Raw genomic sequence first — 21,063 nt, forward strand, 5'->3', positions numbered from 1 at the left:
ACAGAGATTTCCCCAGGCATCATTGGACTTGAGCTCTTGTGTGTCCTCTAGGCTGTACCTTATATTCTTGGATGATTCCATTCTGGTGGTCTGGAGGAGGAGGATCCCAGGATACACTGATGCTTGTGCTGTTCTGGCTTCCGACGGTCAACACTGTGACAGACTGGGGAGGGGCACTTGGAGCTGCAGAGGAAATAATCAGAATAAATGCAGACTCTATACTTTGCTGTACGCTGACATTGCTTACAGAATAAGAGCACCAAGAGCAAATGTATGTGGTTCTGGCAGCCAGTAGTTCTGAAACTGTTAGAGTGTGCAGCAACAGCAGCAGCAGCAGCAGCAGCAGCAGTTCTTTGAAAAATAACTTTACAATTCAATGAGCAAATTTAAAGCTAATATAACAGCTATGTTAAAAGGAACTAAATAATGACCTCAAGTGCTAACATTCGTTTTGAAAAAAAGAATTTATTGGAGAAGCAGAAAGATATATGTCTATTGGTTTCACTCCCCTCATGTTCACAACAGTTAGGGCACTGATGCCAAAGATAGAGAAACAAGCTGAATCTCCCATATGAAAGGCAGGAAGCCAAGCACTTAGCCATCACCGCTTCTTCTCACGATCTGTATTAGCAGGCGGTGGATCTAGGAGCTAAACTACGCTATCAAACACAGGAATCCAAATCAGAACTCAGATATTCTGATGCCTAGGCCACATGCCCACCTAGTTTTTTTTTTTTCCCCAGCACTATGCTAAGCATCCGGTTTAATTCTCACAATAATCTCCGGACATAAATAGGCCTCTAGATTTACAGAAGGAATAAACAGCTATGGTAAGAAATGTATACAAGTCAAATAGACAATTAGTATTTGAACACAGGCATGTTCAATTCTAGAACTCTGAATAATTTGAATTTAATAAGTCATCTTTCTGCAAGAAAAAAGTAACTATTTCTCTCAACTGAAAACATTTTGAAAGGATATATTGCAAAATTTTGCCAGGAATTATTTCTGAAAAGACAATGCTATTGTTTTATTCTGGGTATTCTAAATAAAAACAGAAACATAGTTGTTTATTTTGCCAACACAGAAAAAAAATTTCATTTGCATTACAGGAAAGTAATCTGTTATAAATTGACTCATAACTTAAAGACTTATAACTCATTTAATGTGGATGGCCACAGGAGTCTGATGATAAAAATGAAAACAGTTCATGTAGGGTCAAATGTAAAATGGGCAGATTTTGATTTCCTACAATAATTCTCTTCCTTTACAGCTTCTCCCATAAATAATTACAACCACACTGAGGAAAGATGAGAGGCAATGCCTAACTAAATTGCAACATCTCCCCCACAGTGCATTTGAGAGCTCTGGGTATTAATTATGCAGGAAAACTCAATCATTCCCAGTTCATCTCTGAACTCCAAGCCCAAAATAAGAGGCATAAAAGCAAAATGCTTCCAAAAAAAATCCTCCTGGTCAGTTAAAGAAGTCAATGAATTTTGTGATATTCAAAGTTTTTTTTTTTTTCAGTAAAACCCTCGATGCTTTCTTAACTCCACACAACTCTATTTCTTGAAGTTTTTTCTAAATATCCCAAGAGAGATTTGAAAAGTGTGCTGGCAATTTCTTTGTTTACTAAATTTGTCATGCCATGCTTCACTAATATGGCTTATTCTGCAACGAGATGGATAACCAAAACGTTCAGATATTAACACAACAGGGCTTTATCTTATTCCTTCATCTGACAATATTGCTCCAAATTATGACGCGAAGACACAAATCCAACCACTTGTCCTCCAGCCTTACTAAGTATGCAGAACTGAGAAACCGCACTTTTGATGCTGGTTTCTCATCCGCGTTGCTGCTGGCACGGCGAGAGCACCATGCGTGCATCCTGACAGGCCAGTGACATCAGAGTTCAGCTCCTTTCTAGAGCTGCTGAAGAATCCAGATCACTACCCATCATTTCCAGACTTAGCCCAGCTGAGTTTCTTTTGTTAGCTTCACCAGGCCACAGAAATTGGAAATGAATGTATGCTGACCTGTGACAAATGTCCTATCCACACATAGAGATCACATGCAGTGAAATTGATTTCTGGACGCAGGCTTCAAATGTAGAATCCTGTATTCAGATTGCTCACTCTACTCATCAGTACTCCCAATTGATACTGTAAAGTATGATTCAATGATGCATAAACACACTCTGATTAAATTTTAGCAGTTTTTCTTTTGTTTACATAGTGTAAAATTAAACTAATGATATCTTTCAAAATATGCAACTCTACCTGCACCAGTGTTTTCTGCTTCAAACCAATGTGAAGACAACTGTTATGCCATGTTGTATATTGGTATAAACAACTTAAAAACTCACTATTTAAACAAGGACCTCTATATGTTAGTATATACAACCTGTTTATAATTTTTAAGGTTGTCATGACATCATTTCATGTGAAATATTTTTTAAAGCAAATGGTTTTCACATTTTGATGCTCAAATTTAGTACTCAAGAATGTGGGGGTTTCATTTTATTTGGCACCTCATTTTTTTTTTTTTTACTCTGGAGGCAACATTTAGTACATGCCTCTCCTTTATGAAACAGACAGTAGTGAATGGACTGTCTGAGACTGCCGTTACTCTCACGTCTGCCCCAGAATGACTTTAAAATTCCGATAGGTTTTAAAAAAGTTCACAGGGAAAAGCGAAACAAGATGACTAAGAAGTAAGCTATCACAACTTGCAAGTGTCCTTCCACATCAAAATAATGGGTCATACTGGCATGGGCCACAAAGGGAAAGTGCTTGTAAAAGCAGATATTGCACTTTTCAACATTAAAATAACAATAACAACAATAATAATAAAGCAGTCATGTATTGTTAAATTTTCAGTTGCCTGTCTATCAATGGAGGTAACTCAGCTAATTCGACACAAAAATATGGGATTACATAATAAATTCAAAAGCACAGAGAAATACAAGTAGTGGGGAATGGTTAGGAGTCAAATTACCTCCAACATTTAACATTATATTCTATGGAGTTTTCAACACAAAAGAAGAAAAGGACAACTTCTGGTTTAGCTTTCAGATGAGCTCATTCTACTGTACTGAGTTCAAGTGGCAAGCGACAACCAATAACTATAATTCGTTTCATTATGGAAGGAGTCTGGTTCTTGTTAAACATCTGAATTCTATTGTGGGCCCTGTGGACCAGTAGGTTAAACTACCAACTGTGATGCCTCTGTACCACATGGGAATTCTGGATTGAGTCTTGGTATCTCTGTTTCCTAATAGCTACTTGCTAAGGTAAAGAAGTGGTTGACAGATCAAGCACGTGAATTCTTAGCCACTGTTTGGGAAACCAGGATGGAGCTGTCTCCTGGCGTGGACATGACTCAGTCCCAACTTCGACAGACATCTGGTGTGAGAACCAGCAAATCAGTAGATGGAAGATTTCCCCCTCTCTCTCTGCTTTCAAATAAACAAATAAGCAAATCTTAAAATAACGAAATGAAAGAAATCAGAGTACTGACCTTCTTCGGTTGTGCGGACTGATTTAGATTCACTATCCATTCCTTGGAACTCATTAAAATATGGCCGAACCTTAATTTCGTAAGTCACACCCTTTTTCAGATTGACCAAGACAGCACTTCTCTCGGTGGGGACTTTGGCATCCAGCTGTTGCCATGAAGATGTAGCTTGCAGGCCTGAGGTCTGACGGTACATCACTCGGTACCCTTGGATGAACTGGGGCTGGCGGTCAACCTGCGGGGCACAGCAAAGAGCAAGTGGATCTCCAGGGAAACACTCAGGACAGCACAAAGGGGGCTATGTGCTTTCCTTTTCCTATTTTAAAGTACCCCAGGTAATGCCACAGATTTCCAAATTATCTCCTTGCTTGTAATATTCCTGCCAATTCTGAACTGACATTGCTCCTAAGAATATTCCCAAAATGAAGAGTGCAACAATTCTCACTCTGTTTTATACTTCGCCACAGCACCTATGATACTTACCTAGGTACATAAATGTTCATGGAAAATGGAGGGTTACGTGTTTTAAAGACTTGCATTTGAACTTCAGCTCTAGCTTCAGAGTTCACTTTCCTGCAGATTCCAGGGGGGCAGGGCTGGTATGAGGGGCAGCTAAGGTCATTTGCATCCCTGCCATTCACAAGGCAGACCTGGATTTCATTCTCAGCTCTCAGCTTTGGGCCAGGCTCTGATCCAGCTTTACCAAGGCAGGCATTTGGGAAATGAATCAGTAGATGGGAGCTATCTGTGTCTCTGTGTCAAATAAAGTACTTAGCTAATTTTATTTAAAGAGAGGTAGAAGAGCAAGAGCACACACTTCATACACACAGAAAGACACACAGAGAACCAGTATTCTCACCACTGGTTCATTCGCTGAATGCCCAGTAACGACTGGAGTTGAAAAGTGTGACGATAGGAACTTACAACTCCACCCTGTCTTATAGGGGTGGCAGGAGCTCAAGCACACAAGCCATTACCTCCCTGTGTGTGCATTTGCAGGAAGGAAGCTGGATTGGAAGGGGAGGAAGGACCTGATCCCAAGCACTATGTGATACGCTTTACAGAATTCCCAAGCAGCATCTTTACCTGATTGTGCAACAACACCTACTCAAATTAAACTTTCTTAAACACATGTTTGTCTTGGTGCACAACGTTTTGGAAGTTCATGCTAGATTATATTTCACAATACCAATGTCCCACCAACCTTTTCAAGACCCCTCATAACAGCTATTTCAAATTTCTTGCATTACAAGAGATTTTTCTAGCTTGTTTTTGTAAAATAGTTCCGTTTTCATTCTTTGTCTGTATTCATGCTCTTGCTACTAAGAGGAGTCAAGAATTTTACTAAGCTCAGGAGATGAACTGCATAACGAGGTTGGTGATGCTTCCAAACACCTTTGAGTTTGGAATGGAGGAAGAAGGTGGATGTTTTCTGGTGATTATTTAAACATTGGTAAACCCAAATGCTTAACAAATAAGCAAAACGAAATGTTAGAAATGAAATGTGCAGACGGCAGAAACATTGCTACAATGGAGAGATTTGCAGCTGTGACAGAGAGGAGATAAAAAATTACTTTCGGAGTCACCAGTGCTAAGATCTGCAAGAACATTAACAGTTACCCAGGGGATAATATGAGGAGAAGGAAGGGATCCAATCTCTTTTGCATGAGAGGAACAGGAGGAAGATAAAATTTGGGGCATTATAGCACGTGTTTTAATTGCATGTGGGAGTTCATACACATTGCCATACAGCAAATAAAGAACTTCTATTAATTTACCAAGCCATGACTTCTTCAACAGTTTCACTGTGGATCCAATTCGACAACCTTCTGGGTCCTTTCAGACACACTGAGTAATGTGGCTGCTTTTAACAACAGTCTGAGATTTTGGATCTGGACATTCATGTTAGCACTAACAAAAAGTGCTTTTGCTTTCACTCACTCTTACGATAACCACATGGTAATCAAATATACCAAAATACAAGTTAAAAAGTGAACCATATTCTTGTCTCTAATTATTAAGACATTTTTACTGAGAATGTACAGCTGTTTCATTTTCAGGGAGAAAACAATCTTTCAACATTTTTAAAAAGTTGAAAAATAAACACTTTTGGTGTCTTACTGCGTATCTTGAAATGGTTGATGTAAACACAAATTCTTACAGCATACTCTCTAGTTAATAACCCACATCATAGTTTAATAGTCATATTCTGAGAGGCCTTAAATCTGACACATTTCCCTGCCAAATCACATGTAAAAATCCATAGAAAAGATATGGAATAACTTCAGGAATGTGATGGGGAGAGGGAAAATAGACAAGCTCCTGAAGGAAACAGTTACTTATTTTATGGTTTTAAAACCTTTTACAAATTGTCAGCATGGCATAAACAAATGTATCCGTTAATGCATTAGCTTCTAATACACTTCCTTAGTTGAAGCATGCTTATTTTTTTTTTCAGTAAAGGCAGCTGATGTATGCGTAATAAACTCACTGGAGAATATCTATTTTGCAGAATCTCTATCAAAATATGGTGGAAAAATCATGTTTTTATTTCATTGTTGAAAATATTCAAACTAGAAATTAACATAGTATTGGTGGTTTAAATTGTGTATATTTCTGCATATCTTTAATTCTAGTTTCTGGATGATCCTAAAAGAATCCAAATTCTTTTATCTGCTTAACGTTTTCTTACCCTCTTCTGATTCTCTGCAGTGAGTAGTACCTTTGTGCTAGGTTACATCAAGGAAAAGTGAGCCAGGTCTTATATGGAAACCCCCTGATCTTTCAGTCTGCCCAGTCCCCCATTTTGGGTCCTGAGTTTTTCAGCAGTTGTTGTGTCATTATACAACAAAGCACTGAAGGATCAAAAAGTTAAATTTATGAGTGGTAAGGAGTGATGCTTTTCATCAAAACTGTCAATGTTCAAAAAAATCCTTGCAGCATATGTTAAAACAACATTAAGCTCACATTTTATAAACTTCACTGCATTTGCTTTAAGTGAATTTATATACTGAAAGAAAGACATAACTCACAATAATAGCTTGTTAATACTGAAAGAAGCAAGCTGTGTTTTTAAGAAGAACATTAAGCAGCTGTTTCCAGATGAAGGGAGTCTGTAAATCAGGGTAAATTGGTTTTATCCATGTATGGTTTTCATTAATTAAGTGTTTTAGGGATTTTATGAAGCTAATGTTTACCACACAACATCGCCTTGCTCATTTTGATACACACTGCCTTCCTTCAGTATATAGTAATGACCTAATTAATAGCTAAATAGCTGAACTTTATTTTGTGCTGTGAAAATGTGTTGTTGCAGGTGGAAGCCAAAATGAACATGTTGGGTACTGGCTTAAAAACAAATATAGGTGGATTTTTACTGGCTAAGTGCTTTAGAGGGCTAACTTTTAGAGTTCATTTTGACAGGTGGTCATTTTCAAGTTAAACCGTATGTTTGTTCCTAGTTTTATTAACCTTCTAATTATAAGAAGGCAGATTTTCTTTTGGCACTGATTACCATCACAGTCTGGACACAAATCCCTGGGTTTTCATAATTTAAAATCTAGTGTTTCTGACACACAAATAAAACAGAGTTGTCAAGGAAAAAATGAATTGATAAAGAGAGCTTCAGCTTTCCAGTCGAAGGCTTCAATTTAAATTACAACTCAACTTCCTGAGCTTCAGTTGACATAAAAAAAGACTCAAAAATATCCATCCATCAGGAGCAGTGATACGATTAAATGACAGATACAAATGTGAGCACTCTGTAAGCTTCTGATGGGTTCAAGCAATGTACACGCTGCAAAAAGCATCCTGCGTGATCCCTATTGGCGTTTTCAGTAAACTGTGCTCTTACTTCTTAAATAAGAGTTCTTCAGAAAGTTATGAATAATTGTGTTTTTGCTTTTGCTTTAATTTTTTAAAAGATTTATTTTGTTTTTATTGCAAAGTTAGATATACAGAGAGGAGCAGAGACAGAGAGGAAGATCTTCCGTCCAATGATTCACTCCCCAAATGGCTGCAATGACTGGAACTGAGCCAATCTGAAGCCAGGAGCCAGGAGCTTCTTCCATGTCTCCCATGTGGGTATGGGGTCCCAAAGCTTTGGGCCATCCTTGATTGCATTCCCAAGCCACAAACAGGGAAGTGGATAGGAAGTGAGGCTGCCAGAATTAGAACCGGCACCCAAATGGGATCCCGGCGCGTGCAAGGCGAGGACTTTAACCACTACACTATCGTTCCAGGCTTGTTTTTGCTTTAATTTTTAAAAAATGTACAGATAACAAATTTTTTGGATTTTGTTTTTTATTTTTTGCAGTGAAATGAGCATTTTCCCACCGTATTAAGTGGTCTATATCTATATTCCCAATTAAAAGCAAAACGAAACTAAATCTCCAACTGACCAGAGAATTCAAATAGAATTTTTATTTATGTGCTTCCTTGACTTCTTTTAGCTGAACTCTGTGTGTTAGTTTACCAAGCACACTTTTAAATTTCAGTGTCATGGTGCATAGAGGGCAAAAATCTGTGATTCTTTTTATTCTGCCTCAAAAGCAAAACAACAAGAAAGGCAAAAGTAAAATACTGGAATGAGAATTTTTCATGAAATATCTTGCTGCCATTTTCCTTTGTGGAACAGCATATTCTAGCCATTTTGCCTATCCTCATTACAAGAACAATTGGATTTGAGTAGTCACTGCTGTCTACTGCGGTTCTATGTATGGGCTCAGTAGACTGTCATGCAGGTCAAACATCACATACTTTTGATAATGAAGGATGATTGTCATTGGGGAAGCATTTCAGCTGGCTACAAATGTAAACCCATAAGAAAAGCAATATAGGAGAGTACTTCAACAAATTTGTAAAAAAAAAATAAAATAGTTAAGCTATCAGTCTATTTTAGTATAAGAACATTTTGGAATTCCTGTTTGGTTTTTCCATAAAACAAACTTCCACAAACTTCTGCAAGTCCTTTTATATGAGTGGGTTTTTAAATATTTTTGCACCAAAATTGACTATTTCTATTTCCATGATTTTTAAAAAGTATCCTGATATTTCTCCCCAGAAGCCCCAACATATGTGTAACTCAAATGCTAGCAGTGTGTTGATTAAAACAGTCCCCACATTTATAAAGTTGAAAATATTACACAGAAATAAAATTGTTGCAATTTCCTTGACTAGTAGCCACACCCTGAGCAAGACTTCAATTTACTAAAGTCACCTCCCTGGAATACATAATTATTTCCTGTGGAAGCACAGACCTCCAGGGAGTAACGTATTGAAATACTACTAGAACTTCTCATTGTTTTCAAAATTAAAATGAAAGATTATAAAAAGAGCTGACTTGATCACTCAAAACAGTTACTGAAATGATATTTTATAACAGACATGCTGCTCATGAAACACAGCAATGAAATAAACAGATGCAGTATCTCCCAAACCACAGACCATGAGGGAAAAGATATGCAAACTAGGAGGGAAACACTGGACGCCAAAATGAATCTGACAAGGTCTCATTCCTGGATAAACTCTTAGTCTATCGACATATGATTTTGATTTATATTTTTAACATTTTTAAAAAACCTTATTTTTCCATTATGCAGTTTTGTGGATATAGGGCTTCTTCTGTCCCTCCCTTTTCTCCTCCCTCTTCCTCCCCTCCTCAGGGCCCCCTGTATTTTACAGTATTATAGTCCTTCACTGGCAGCCACAACTCCACATTTATTAGTCTTTCAAACTGAGTGCATCTTTGATGCATGTTTGATTTTGCGAATAAAGTGAATGATCAGATGTTATATCTAACGATTCCCGTATTTAGAAGCATGTTAACATAAAACCCTACAAGGAGCAGGCTGTTGACACAGCAATCAGAATAGTTCTTGGAACACTCGCATCCCATATGAGAGTTCACAGGGTCCCAGTCCTGGCTTTGTTTCTTCATATTAATGTGCACCTTGAGGGATAACAGGTGATGACTTAAGTAGTTGGGAATTGCCACAAACACAGAAGACCCAGATTAACATTCTATCTCTTAGCTTTGGCTGGGCCCAAACTTTGCTCTTACAAGCATCTGGGAAATGAATTGGATGATTGAGCATCTAACTCTGGAGCTGTGTCTTTCAATCAAAATAAGATTAAAAACCTAAACTTTGTAAAAGAAATCTACCAAAGAGTTGAGAATTTTGAAGTTAATGTGGAGAAATATCTGCTGTGAAAAATACAACTATTTCCTTGCTATGTGAATTTCAACCTAAGCAAATCTTATCAAGGATGAAAGAAGTGTGAGAGAGCATACTGTTTTCTGTGCCACTGGAGAAATGGTTAGCAAACCATGTGTCTTTCCTGGCAGCATCAGAATGCAAATTCTTATATGGAGGCCACAGAATAAGTTTGTGCAGAAATGTTATTAATGAATGTGGAGACACCATCATTTTTGATAATCATGGTTAATCTTAAGCACTGTCAACACAGTCATTTCATTAAGGTTTAATGCAAATGAGTTCTCATAAGTCAAACACTCTATGTGATCTGGCCTAAGGAGTAACAGTATTTCTAACCTAGTATCAAACATGAAAATTCTAACATTGAAGAATTCCTTTTGGCTAAATATTGATCTATATTTTAAGCTGAAGCAAAGATAAGTTTAAAGTCAAAAAATTCTAATTTTGCCTTTGCCTATAAACATACATGTGAAATTGGAATCATTACTCAATATGTCCACATCGATGTCTTTTTATAAGAGGACAGAAATGGACTAGACAGTCTTAATCTAATTTTAGTTTGTCTTCTTTCTTAAACATAATATCATCACATTTCCTGATATAGTTGTGGATGACTCACGTGTGGAGTTAATTATTTCCTCTTTGATAAGTGTTGTCTACACAGAATCGGAGTTAATATGGAACATATTCCTGTGTTCTATGATAACAGGGTTTCTATTTCATTCACAACTAAATTAGTGTCTACATAGTCTTCCCCCAACATCTAGAACATAACTTTTCCTCAGCAAATACTTGTTGAAGTGAGTTTTCTCAATGCAATTATTTTAGAGAAGACATAGGTACAATTCTTATTTGTTTTAAAATTCAAACATTAAGTACTCAAGATCTGGAGGAAAATAGTCAGTTTTCCTTCCTCACTTTTATTTTCTGTGTTTAGTGAGTTGAGCAGAAGGGATACAATGGCTGATTTCAGAAAGCATCTTGGGATTCAAGAGGGATTTTTTGTTTTAATGTATAGTCCTCATCGCATTTACACAACTGAAAATTAACAGTAACAAGAATAAATTGAGATATATAAGTTCTGTGACATAAATAGAGGGCTTTCAATATGTGTTATGTCATGTTAATGCATTTCCTATAGTTTGTTAGAACTTGTAATGAAGTGATTATTTGACATTATTCAGAATTTAGTGTTAACTTCTGTAGACATAAAGGAATGTTTTCTGCTTCCTCTTACATATATGTATAAATGTATGTATAAGTATGTATTAATATTCTCTACTCTGACTAATATCACTATTCTCAAGCTGTTTATTATTTCTTCAGCACTATCTAACATCTAACCAAAACATTTTACCTTTTGAAATGACAGTGGATATTCTGACGTATATAATAATGTGTGCCATTTTGATACTGAAAATATTTTAAAATCTCATTTTCATTAAGATCCACTAATTTGACTACATATGTGGAATTATTAAAACTTGACACCTATAAAACTGTTATATACATGTTTTAATTCTGCTACATAAAATTCACCTATAAGAAAATAAAGATGGCTGATTTAAACTCAAAGCATAACTTCAATAAAAATTAACATCTCTTATGCCTAAAAGGACAATATGAAAGAAATATAATTCCACTACAGACTAGGGGAACATATTTCTGAGTAATATATCTGATGAAAGTCTTACATCCAGAGTATATAAATAACACATAGAGACATAACGTAAGAATACAATCCAATAGACAAAGAGGGGGCTGACACGTGGTATAGTGAGTTAAGCTACTACTTGCAATGTCAGCATCACATCTCCGTTAATATGGCTTCCTGGTAATTCAATAAGCAAAGCAGTGGATGTTTGAAGTGCTTCGGTCCTTCATTGCCCCCCACATGAAAGATCAGGTTTCACTTCAGGAACCCTGGCTTCATTCTGGGGCAGCCCCCAGCGGTTGCAGCATTTGGGGAATGAATCTGCAAAAGGGATAAAGTTTTCTCTCCATATACACATCACTCTCTGTCTCGCTGATGCTCTGCCTTTCAAATCAATATAATAATAATAATGATAATAAAACATTTTCAAAAGTTTAAATATTTTAAAGATTTGTTTAATTTTTATTGTAAAGCCATAGGAGAGACAGAGAGGAAGATCTTCCATCTGCTGTTTCACTCCCCAAGTGATCGCAATGGCCAGTGCTGAAAGAATTCAAAACCAGGAGCCAGGAACTCCATCCAGGTCTCCCACACGGGTCCAGGATCCCAAAGCTTTGGGCCATCTTCAACTGCTTTCCCAGTCCACAAGCAGGGAGCTGGATGGGAAGTGGGGCTGCCAGGATTAGAACTGGTGCCCATATGGGATCCTGTCACATTCAAGGCAAGGACTATAGCTGAGCCAGGCCCACAAATAATTTGAATAAATCTTTCCCTAATTAAGAAACACAAATGTTCAATAAGCATATGAAAAAGATAAATACGTCATTAATCATTACAGGATTTCATAGATAGATAGATAGATAGATAGATAGTTAATCTTTACATAGTTGATTAGGGCACAAAGAGTCAAGGACTACAGGGAAGTGGGTAACAGCATTGTTTCCACACTAATATCATTTTCTTTCTTTCTTTCTTTTTCTCTCTCTCTCTCTTTCTCTCTCTCTCTCTCTCTCGTAAGAGGATAGAAAAAGGGAGAAGCCCCATCCAGCCTCCAAACCCATCCCAGGTCCCCAATGTCGGCCATGATCCGAGGGTCCTACTGGTGAACTATTAAAACTGCTTGAGCAGGATCCATACCTACTCACCCCCTGCAAAAAATAATAATATTCATTGGTGACAACATGAGAAAAACTTCTAATGATTTGGCAGAAGCTGAATGTTGAAGCACTGCTGATGAGAGTACTAAAGGATACAACAATGTGGAGTAACATTTCAGAAATTCTTCAAAATGTTAGGTATAGTTTAGTATTCAAAAATCCCCAGAGAAGTAACAAAAGGAATGGAAATATATGTGTTCACAAAGATTTTTACAGATATGTTTGTAAGAGCTTGATTCATAGAGTCACAGAATAAAAATCAGTTCAAATGCAATTCACCTGATGAGGGGATTAAACAGAATGTGCTTGTTGCATCCATACAATAGAATAGTATTTGACACTAATGCATGCCACTATTGGGATGGGCCTGAAATTTTTTATGTAAAGGAACCTAGATGCAAAAAGTTTCACATATAATATGGTTGTACTCAGGAAAGTTCTGGAACAAACAGACACATAAGAGAGATAGTATAGAGTCATGGCTGTGACGGCAAAGGTGATGGAAAGGAAATGAAGACTGCTAATGCCACCAGATTTTATTTTGGACTGATGACATATTTTAAAGTTAGATCTTTGTGTTAATATGAAAAATCTAACTATATTAGAAAATACTGAGTTTTGTCCTTTCATCATGCGATGTTAATTACTTGTGAAGAAGATTCAAACACAAAACACATCACATTGAGATCACAAGCCACTCTATGACGCAGCCTAACTTCAAATGAAGAGAGAATTCATTACAGTTTTGGCAAGTTTATTTGTATTTTTGTCATGACTGGTTAATATGTTTTCCTCAAGGAATAGAAAAGAATGTTACTGATGTAGTTTTTGATGACTTACCGTCCAAGTGACCTGAACGGTAGTCGGAGTCAATACCACTGGAGTATGAAGACGGACAATTACATCTCCTAGTTCTTTCTGCACTTGTCTATGGTCTACTCCTTGTGCTGGTGGGCTGATGTCTGCAGGGAGAGAAGACAAATGTTACTGACGTTTAATAATTCATAGTCAAGTTCCAACTGATTGTATATACGGGACTACTACGCCATAGGGGAGGAATTAAAACTCTTCATGACAAAAACATACAACTGAAGGAATAATGTCTATTTTTGATAGCATATGTTCATATAAGAAGGATTATAATATGTAATACTTATTCAATTACAGATTCACTTTTGTTGAAGATAATTTTATGAATGAAGAATAAAATGTATAATATAAGATTTATCTTGAAAGACCAGCTTTAAACAGATATTGGTGTAGTGAAAGAATTCCCCCCAAAAATGAATTTGGATATATCTGAAAACTACCATTTATAGATTTGTTCAATCCCTCATATCAATTAGCAATATATATATATATATATATTGTCTATTCCTTGACCTATTTCAGCCTGTGAGCTTGCAAGGAAAGATATTAGAATACTGAGGAAATAAAATATGTTATTAGAGGTAAACAGAGGCAGGGGAGGTAATGGGAAGAAACTTTAAAATCACATCTTTGACCACAAGTTATAAAATGGATCAAATGCAAAATCTTGAGCCTTACTTCAACATCTGACAAAAGGTCAAGCAGATGCTTTTTAGGGTAGGGAAGAGAAAATAAACAAGCAAGCAAACAACAACAACAACAAAACCCTGATGTTTGGAGTCACACACCTTCTGTCCTCTATTTTCAAGGTTCTTTCTTCACTACTAGGCTACCTGTTAATCTGTTGCCCACACAATGGTGTATCATGCACATGTCCATAAACAGAAACATGAGAAATTATACATATGTAAGTATACTAAGTTAATCTCAAGCACTGACTTTTACAACATTCAAACTACTTTTTTTAACTAGTACACTTAAATGTTAAATTGGTGCCTTTTATTCTCCAGCTATATTATTTAAGAAAACCCAATTTGAATGACTTATTTTCCTCATCTTGTTTTCTCTTATTTTTTCAGACTTCAATGCATAACGTTTACAAAGGTATTTTTAGGTGCATATCTCAGTTCCAAATTAACTGAGTGCATTTACATAAATTGGAATATAAACTTTTGTATACTTTGATTTTTTTCCCTTTGTCTTCATGCTTAAGATCAAAATGAAGCCTTACTTAATGTACAAATTATTATAAATGTCCAATGTGAATATTTACCTCTGCTTACATATGAAATACAATCTGATATTTGGAAAACAAGAGCTCATAAAGCATTTTCTTGAAAAGATGTGTTTTGTAGAATGCAAAACTTCTGAAAATGTGGCATCAAAAAGAGAATCTGGGGCCCGGTGGCGTGGCCTATTGGCTAAAGCCCTTGCCTTGAATGCGCCAGGGTCCCATATGGTCGCCAGTTCTAATCGCGACAGCTCCACTTCCCATCCAGCTCCCTGCCTGTGGCCTGGGAAAGCAGTCGAGGACAACCCAAAGCTTTGGGATCCTGGACCCCAAGCCTTAGGATACCCGGAAGAGGTTCCGGGTTCCTGGCTTCAGATTGGCTCAGTTCCGGCTGTTGTAGTCACTTGGGGAGTGAATCATCGGACAGAAGATCTTCCTCTCTCTCTCCTCCTCTCTGTATATCTGACTTTGTAATAAGAATAAATCAATAAATCTTAAAAAAAGAGAGAGATTCTGACATTCAGATACAAAACATGAGTTTTTCTATTATTGTTAGGAGTACCTAAGTCTTTTGCTGCATATAGTCTCTCAACTGGAACAAGCCAGACCACAAACAACTTTTCATGAATCCTTTTTGACCTTTTCACCCAGAGTTATTTTATGAGTCCAGATTTACTGACCAACGTAGTTACTGAATGATCAGGAAGGTCGACTGGGTTTAATCACATCCAAAGTCTTCCCTGTCCTTTTAATGCTCTACCTGACTTCACAGCTATAGTCAAAGACCATTTCCCTAAATACAGGTACAGTATGAGCTAGGGAATACAATTTTTAACTTAAAATTACACGCTTCATTCATTTCAACTTCAATAATTTAATTTACTCATTAAATGCAGGCACACTAGACGCAGCTGGATCTAGGAAAAGTAAAATAGAATTTCACGTCTTCGAATTTCTTGTTGTGCTTTTCTTTCTCCCGAGACAGATTCCCTACCTACAGGCCCTTTATCATCGTGAAAATTAATCACATTACTGCTTAGAGAACAATAGCATAATGGCACTTCCTCCTCCCTTGACTGTCATGTCAGCTCTGTTGCAAAGTCACGTGCTGACTTTATTTCTCTTGATTCCTTTAAAGCGCCCTTCTCTGTTATAATAGCATGCTAGTTACTATCATTGAACTACAGTATAATTATAATAATATTTTATGGCTGCATGATGCTTTTCACAGTATAAAATACTACTTTCCATTATATCTTGTTCAAAGACTTTTACAAATAAGAAATAATTAACCCTTTCCCAAGAATTCTGCAGAAAGCAGGTTGTAACAAATAGTGAAGGCACTACCATTTCTTTTTCAGTAACTTTCTTCATTTACTAATAGAAAAGGAAACATCATGTAATAGCATTGGAGTTTATAATTAAACCTCATTCCCGTGATTGCTCCTTAGGAGAAGAAAATCTCCTGGAGATGACATGCAGAAGTCTTCTACTTCTAGATATTGCATAACAATCAGTGTTTTTGATATGTGATTCCAAGAAATAGCATGCCTCAGGAAAAAAACTTGATTTTCTGCATTCTGAAATACATGACTTGAAGCTTGAGCCCATCACTTCCGGAAGGAGCTGTTGAAACAATCTAGGCCCCAACCCAGAACTTGTGACTGTGCAGCCTTAAGATTTTCCTTTCAGCAGTGTCAGATCATGGAGATGACACCTACCCAGGGAGTACTTTGCACTTTGAACACAGTTTCTGCACTATTGGAAGTTATTTTGACAATTTTGTCCAATAATTTATCTATTGAAGAACATTTTTGCCAACTGCATAATACGTCAAATTAGGTGAAATATGTTTCTTACCTTTGAAATATAATGAAGATTTAAGCTAGTGAATATACTCTTACCCTGTAAATGTATGCAGCTCCTATTTCTGAATATACTGAATATACAGAATAGAGGCCACAGGATGACATATATGTAATTTGCCCTCATCCTCCTTTGGGGAAAATACAGTGAATCATAAACTATTTACACTTCCTTGCATTTGATTCTGGTCTTCAATACAGTTTGATGCTTCCTTCTGGAACTGTTCATGCTACAGCTACTGAAATTACCTTGTGTACGCACAGGATCAGACATAGGACTTGGGTCACTGAGACCTTGTGGGTTGATCGCTCTAACCATGAACAAGTAGATTGTATTGGGCCGCAGTCCTCTCACGGTATAGAGAGTGCTCTTCACGTGGTTGGCGACTGTCTGCCAGCTATTGCTCACTGATTGGCTACAACATGAACAGAGAGTTCATTTAAACAACAGTCATACAGATATCCAAAATGGAGTTGGATATCAATGACAAAGTTTTAATGGCTGGAAATTAAACACATACACACACAACACTTGAGGTGTTCAGCCCAATAAATGAAACGTTTGGATGATTTCAGTTTATTCAACAACAAAGCCGAGCCCACCTAACAGAAGTGCCATGCACAACAAAATTAAATTCAGCCCAGGAGATGTGACAGCCCTTTGCTAATGCAGCCCACTAAATGAATACCTGTAAAAGGAACAGAGGCCAAGATCACAACATCAAATTTATACAATAACTATGGTCCTCATAAATGTATATATGTATATATACCTTGAAAAGAATTAACCTGCAGAAAGAATAAATGGGCTACAGAGTAAATTATGCCAATACATTTTCCTGTTACAAGGTGTGCTTTCTTTTGCATCAATTCCACATGCAATATTATAATAGAGCCTTCTAAAACTACATATCTGTAAAAGAAGAAAGGAAGCATGTAATGAATATTTTCCCTTGGTTACATTTTAATAAAATTGTACATTACACAGTATTGTGGTTTCTCAACTTAAAATGGCAAAATGTCTCTGAATCAGTGTGTGATCCCCTTTACGGTCAGCCACAGATGAGTGACATTTTAGGACACTGTCTAAAGTCAAAATACTACTTTTGCTCAGATTGAGGAGAAAATGCGATTTTCTGGGCTGTTTAGTTTCCAGATGCCATTAAGCATCAGGCATAAAAATATGGAAACAGAGTTTTAAAATTCGAACCCTATGTTTCTGTCACTACCATAAATTACAAATAGAAGCCTAAACTGAAAACTATCATTTGTCCTAATTTTTTTTCCAAAGCTCAGTGGCTGTCCTTCAAACTGTACAAAATTAAATGGAGACCACCAATACTGACCATGGATATACTTTATGCCATTTGTATAATATGTTACCAAATTCCCATTTCTAATGATGCCTGAAAGGTATGGTTCATGTCTTCGAATCAGTGAAAATTATTTCAAATAACACATGGAAGAATCTTTTTCTGCCAACAACTTCAGGCACTTGGGATAAATTTCCTAAGAGATTTTCAGTTTTCTCTCAGGAATATGCAACAGATATATTTACATCTATAGAATAAAGCCATTGAAATGATAGTAAGAAACGAGTCCAACGCTTCAGTAATGGCACATAACACCAAATTGTTTGTGACCATATACAATATTTTCAGCCTATTTCTAAAGCCCATATTTCCACCTTAAAGCCTTACAATATTCAAGAAAAAGAGAGGAGCTAAATAATTACATCGTAAACTAAATCTCCATGGACTTAGGCACACATAAAAACATACATATTCTTATCAAGTTATTAAAAAAACTCAAAAACCAATCTTGGCTAAAGCCTTGTATAAATAATAAATTCTTAAGGTGCACTGGTTGTACATATCCTTGAAATAAAAGAGCAGATGGAATTTTACTCAGTCTAAAGCAAAAACTCAGTGCAGAAGAGAGGATTGTACCATACCTGAAAGCCTCAATGATATATGCGGTTGCTGGAAGGTTCCCGGGGGTACCTGGCTGCCAGGACAAGGTGACACTATTTTTAGTAACATCAGTGACCTGTGGTTTGGAAGGTGGCCCCGGCAGGTCATTTAGATCATAATTTTTACTGATTGTTGCTCCAGATTCTACAGAGGAAAGACAGGAAAGAAAGCCTTTATTTCTGATTCTATAGGTTCACAATGATGCATAGGAGAGAAAACAGCTGGTCCAATCACACAGTGAATAAATTGCCATAAGCATTAGAAGTACAAATATGAATAAATATCTGATTCAGCCACATGATAATAAATGTAAAATTTGCTGCAACATCTGATAACTAGAATTGTCTACTTTAGAAGAAACTAAATGATAAGCTTATCAAGTGAAAATGTTTTAAAATCCACAAACTTATCCACCGTCATAATTGTAGTGGGAAGAGAAGCTGCCTGCAAGGCCAGCATTCCAAATGGGCACTGTTCTAAGTCCTAGCTGCTTCACTTCTGACCCAGCTCCTTGCTAATGGCAAGTGAAATAGAATGGAAGACTTGGACAGCCATCCAGTGGCATGACAGACCCAGTTGGAGCTCTTTGCTTCAACCTGCACTTTGAGGAGTGAATCAGTAGATGAAGATTAATATTATATTCTCTCTCTCTCTATTTCTTTGAAATAAGTAAAATGTGTAAAACTCCATAAAAATACACTTCTATGGAGAAGTGGTGAAGGAATTAAATATGTCACTGAATGTATAAACTTAGATTTATATTTAGAAAATTTTAAACCCTGGTTTCTCCTTGTTCTTTGATACTAAAGGAGAGGATCAGATTTCTATTGTTAACACAATGACACAGGTCCAAATTGTGGTGCAGTGTCGTTAACTGTTAACTCCTCACCTGTGATTCTGGCAGTTGCAGTCCAGCTCCTTGCTAGTGCCCCTGGGAAAGCTGTGGATTACAGTCCCCTGGCTCCTCACTTTTGCCTGCTCCCAAGCTAGGATGCTATAGGTATTTCAGTAGTAAAAAAGAACACAAAAAAATACCAATCTTCCCCTCTCTTTGGCTCTGTTTCTGTCATTGTTCCTTTCAAACAACTGCAACAAAGTTTTTAAAGATTTCATAATAAAAACCACTTTACGAAGAACTCACCGGTCACCTCTAACACGGCGCTCCAAGACGTCTCTCCGCTTGAACTGGTTGCCACACAGGTGTACGTGCCAGTATCAGAATTCTACATAAAATAGAGAGCTTACTTGTTTTAATCCATTTGTAAAATTATTACTGTTTTCAATTTGATAATAATTAATTCCCTACAGTGCGAGGTAACATTGGCTGCCACAGGAATGCATGAGGGTCATTCTTACTTAAACATAAATGTTACAATAAATGCACAAGATGATATTAACAAGGTTAGAAATTTATTTCTACATTTGGATGTTACTCATTTGATAAGCTTTATTTTTTCTTCTTTCCTATGGCATCTTGCAACTACGCATTTGATAGTGGGATTTTACTATAGTAAGTTAAGTATGGATAATTTAGATAATTCAGAACTGCAGAAAATGACAAATGTACCCACTTCTATCTCAAATAAATTGGGCTTAAATGAATAAAATATACCTAGCAGCAAGTAAGCAGGAGGCCAAATTTGTCTCATTCAGAAAGATAGGAAGAAAAACAAAGACTGATTTTTCTTTTTCAATAAAGGGAAAACCGTTTAGAGTTCAGTCCTCACCTATATCTAAGACACAACAGTGTGACAATGAATAAAAACAAATCGCATCATTAAAAACAAGCATTATGGAATCCCGAGTCACTGAAATTTACAACTTGAACTGCAAAAATGATCCAATACGTATTTCTGCAGTAAAGTGTCATTTCATTGGCTACTTCAAATGATTTGTTGTTGTTATTTGAAAGTAAAAATATTCTGGTTTTGGAAATATAAAAGGTGAAGATTTGATGCTTATAAACTGGTAAAAGCTCTAGGATGCAAAGAGAAAGACTAAAAGATCCAAATCTAATAATCTCACATGGTATTTCCTACACGGCAGGCAATGACCGTCCCATTCACTTAGGACAAAGTGAGAGTCAGAGGAGACAATGAAAAACAGACAGTAAAAGACAAAATAAGACACAGAATTAAAATTTTTTGAAGGAAAGGAACATAACTGTTAATGAAATATGTATTTCATAGGACAGTGTGTCTATCTGGTTTAAAACATAAGAGTATTAATGATTCCATTTCCACAATTGATTCCAAGGTAAATTATTTGTGCTCAGAAGTTACTGCCATTCCACTATTTTAATTAATTTTAATGTCATTATGTATTTTAAATTGTGTGTTAAATTGCTCCAGCCCAACATTCTTGGCCATTTTATCTTTGCAAGACTATCTTCTATCTCACAGAGGAATGATGGGAATGGCTATTACAGAAAAAGCCATGTGGCAGTGCACACATTATAGTCATTAAAAATCTTTGCATTTAAGAAGCATCACTCACAAACTAAATATAATGAGCCGAGGTTAGATTCTAATGTGATGTTCATTTGAATATAGTCTGCAAAAGTAAAAAAAAAA

The 21,063-nt window shown here is 36.5% G+C and overlaps 1 protein-coding gene across 3 annotated transcripts in view; it reads right to left on the minus strand.

Annotated features, from left to right (window-relative positions):
• The window catches only part of ROBO2 (roundabout guidance receptor 2), a 576,432-nt gene that overhangs the window by 68,823 nt on the left and 486,546 nt on the right, over positions 1–21,063 (minus strand). For all 3 annotated transcript variants that reach the window (XM_040980633.1, XM_040980632.1, XM_040980631.1), the window contains 6 exons: positions 19,632–19,713; positions 18,472–18,634; positions 16,767–16,933; positions 13,392–13,513; positions 3,526–3,757; positions 59–183 (listed from right to left, as the gene is read on the minus strand). In XM_040980633.1, coding sequence (XP_040836567.1) covers positions 59–183; positions 3,526–3,757; positions 13,392–13,513; positions 16,767–16,933; positions 18,472–18,634; positions 19,632–19,713 — 891 coding nt within the window. The remainder of the gene's footprint in view (positions 1–58; positions 184–3,525; positions 3,758–13,391; positions 13,514–16,766; positions 16,934–18,471; positions 18,635–19,631; positions 19,714–21,063) is intronic.

The sequence above is a fragment of the Ochotona curzoniae genome, unplaced genomic scaffold (assembly GCF_017591425.1).
Source record: "Ochotona curzoniae isolate NIBS_2020 unplaced genomic scaffold, NIBS_Ocur_1.0 contig_3498, whole genome shotgun sequence".
Lineage (NCBI taxonomy): Eukaryota > Metazoa > Chordata > Mammalia > Lagomorpha > Ochotonidae > Ochotona > Ochotona curzoniae.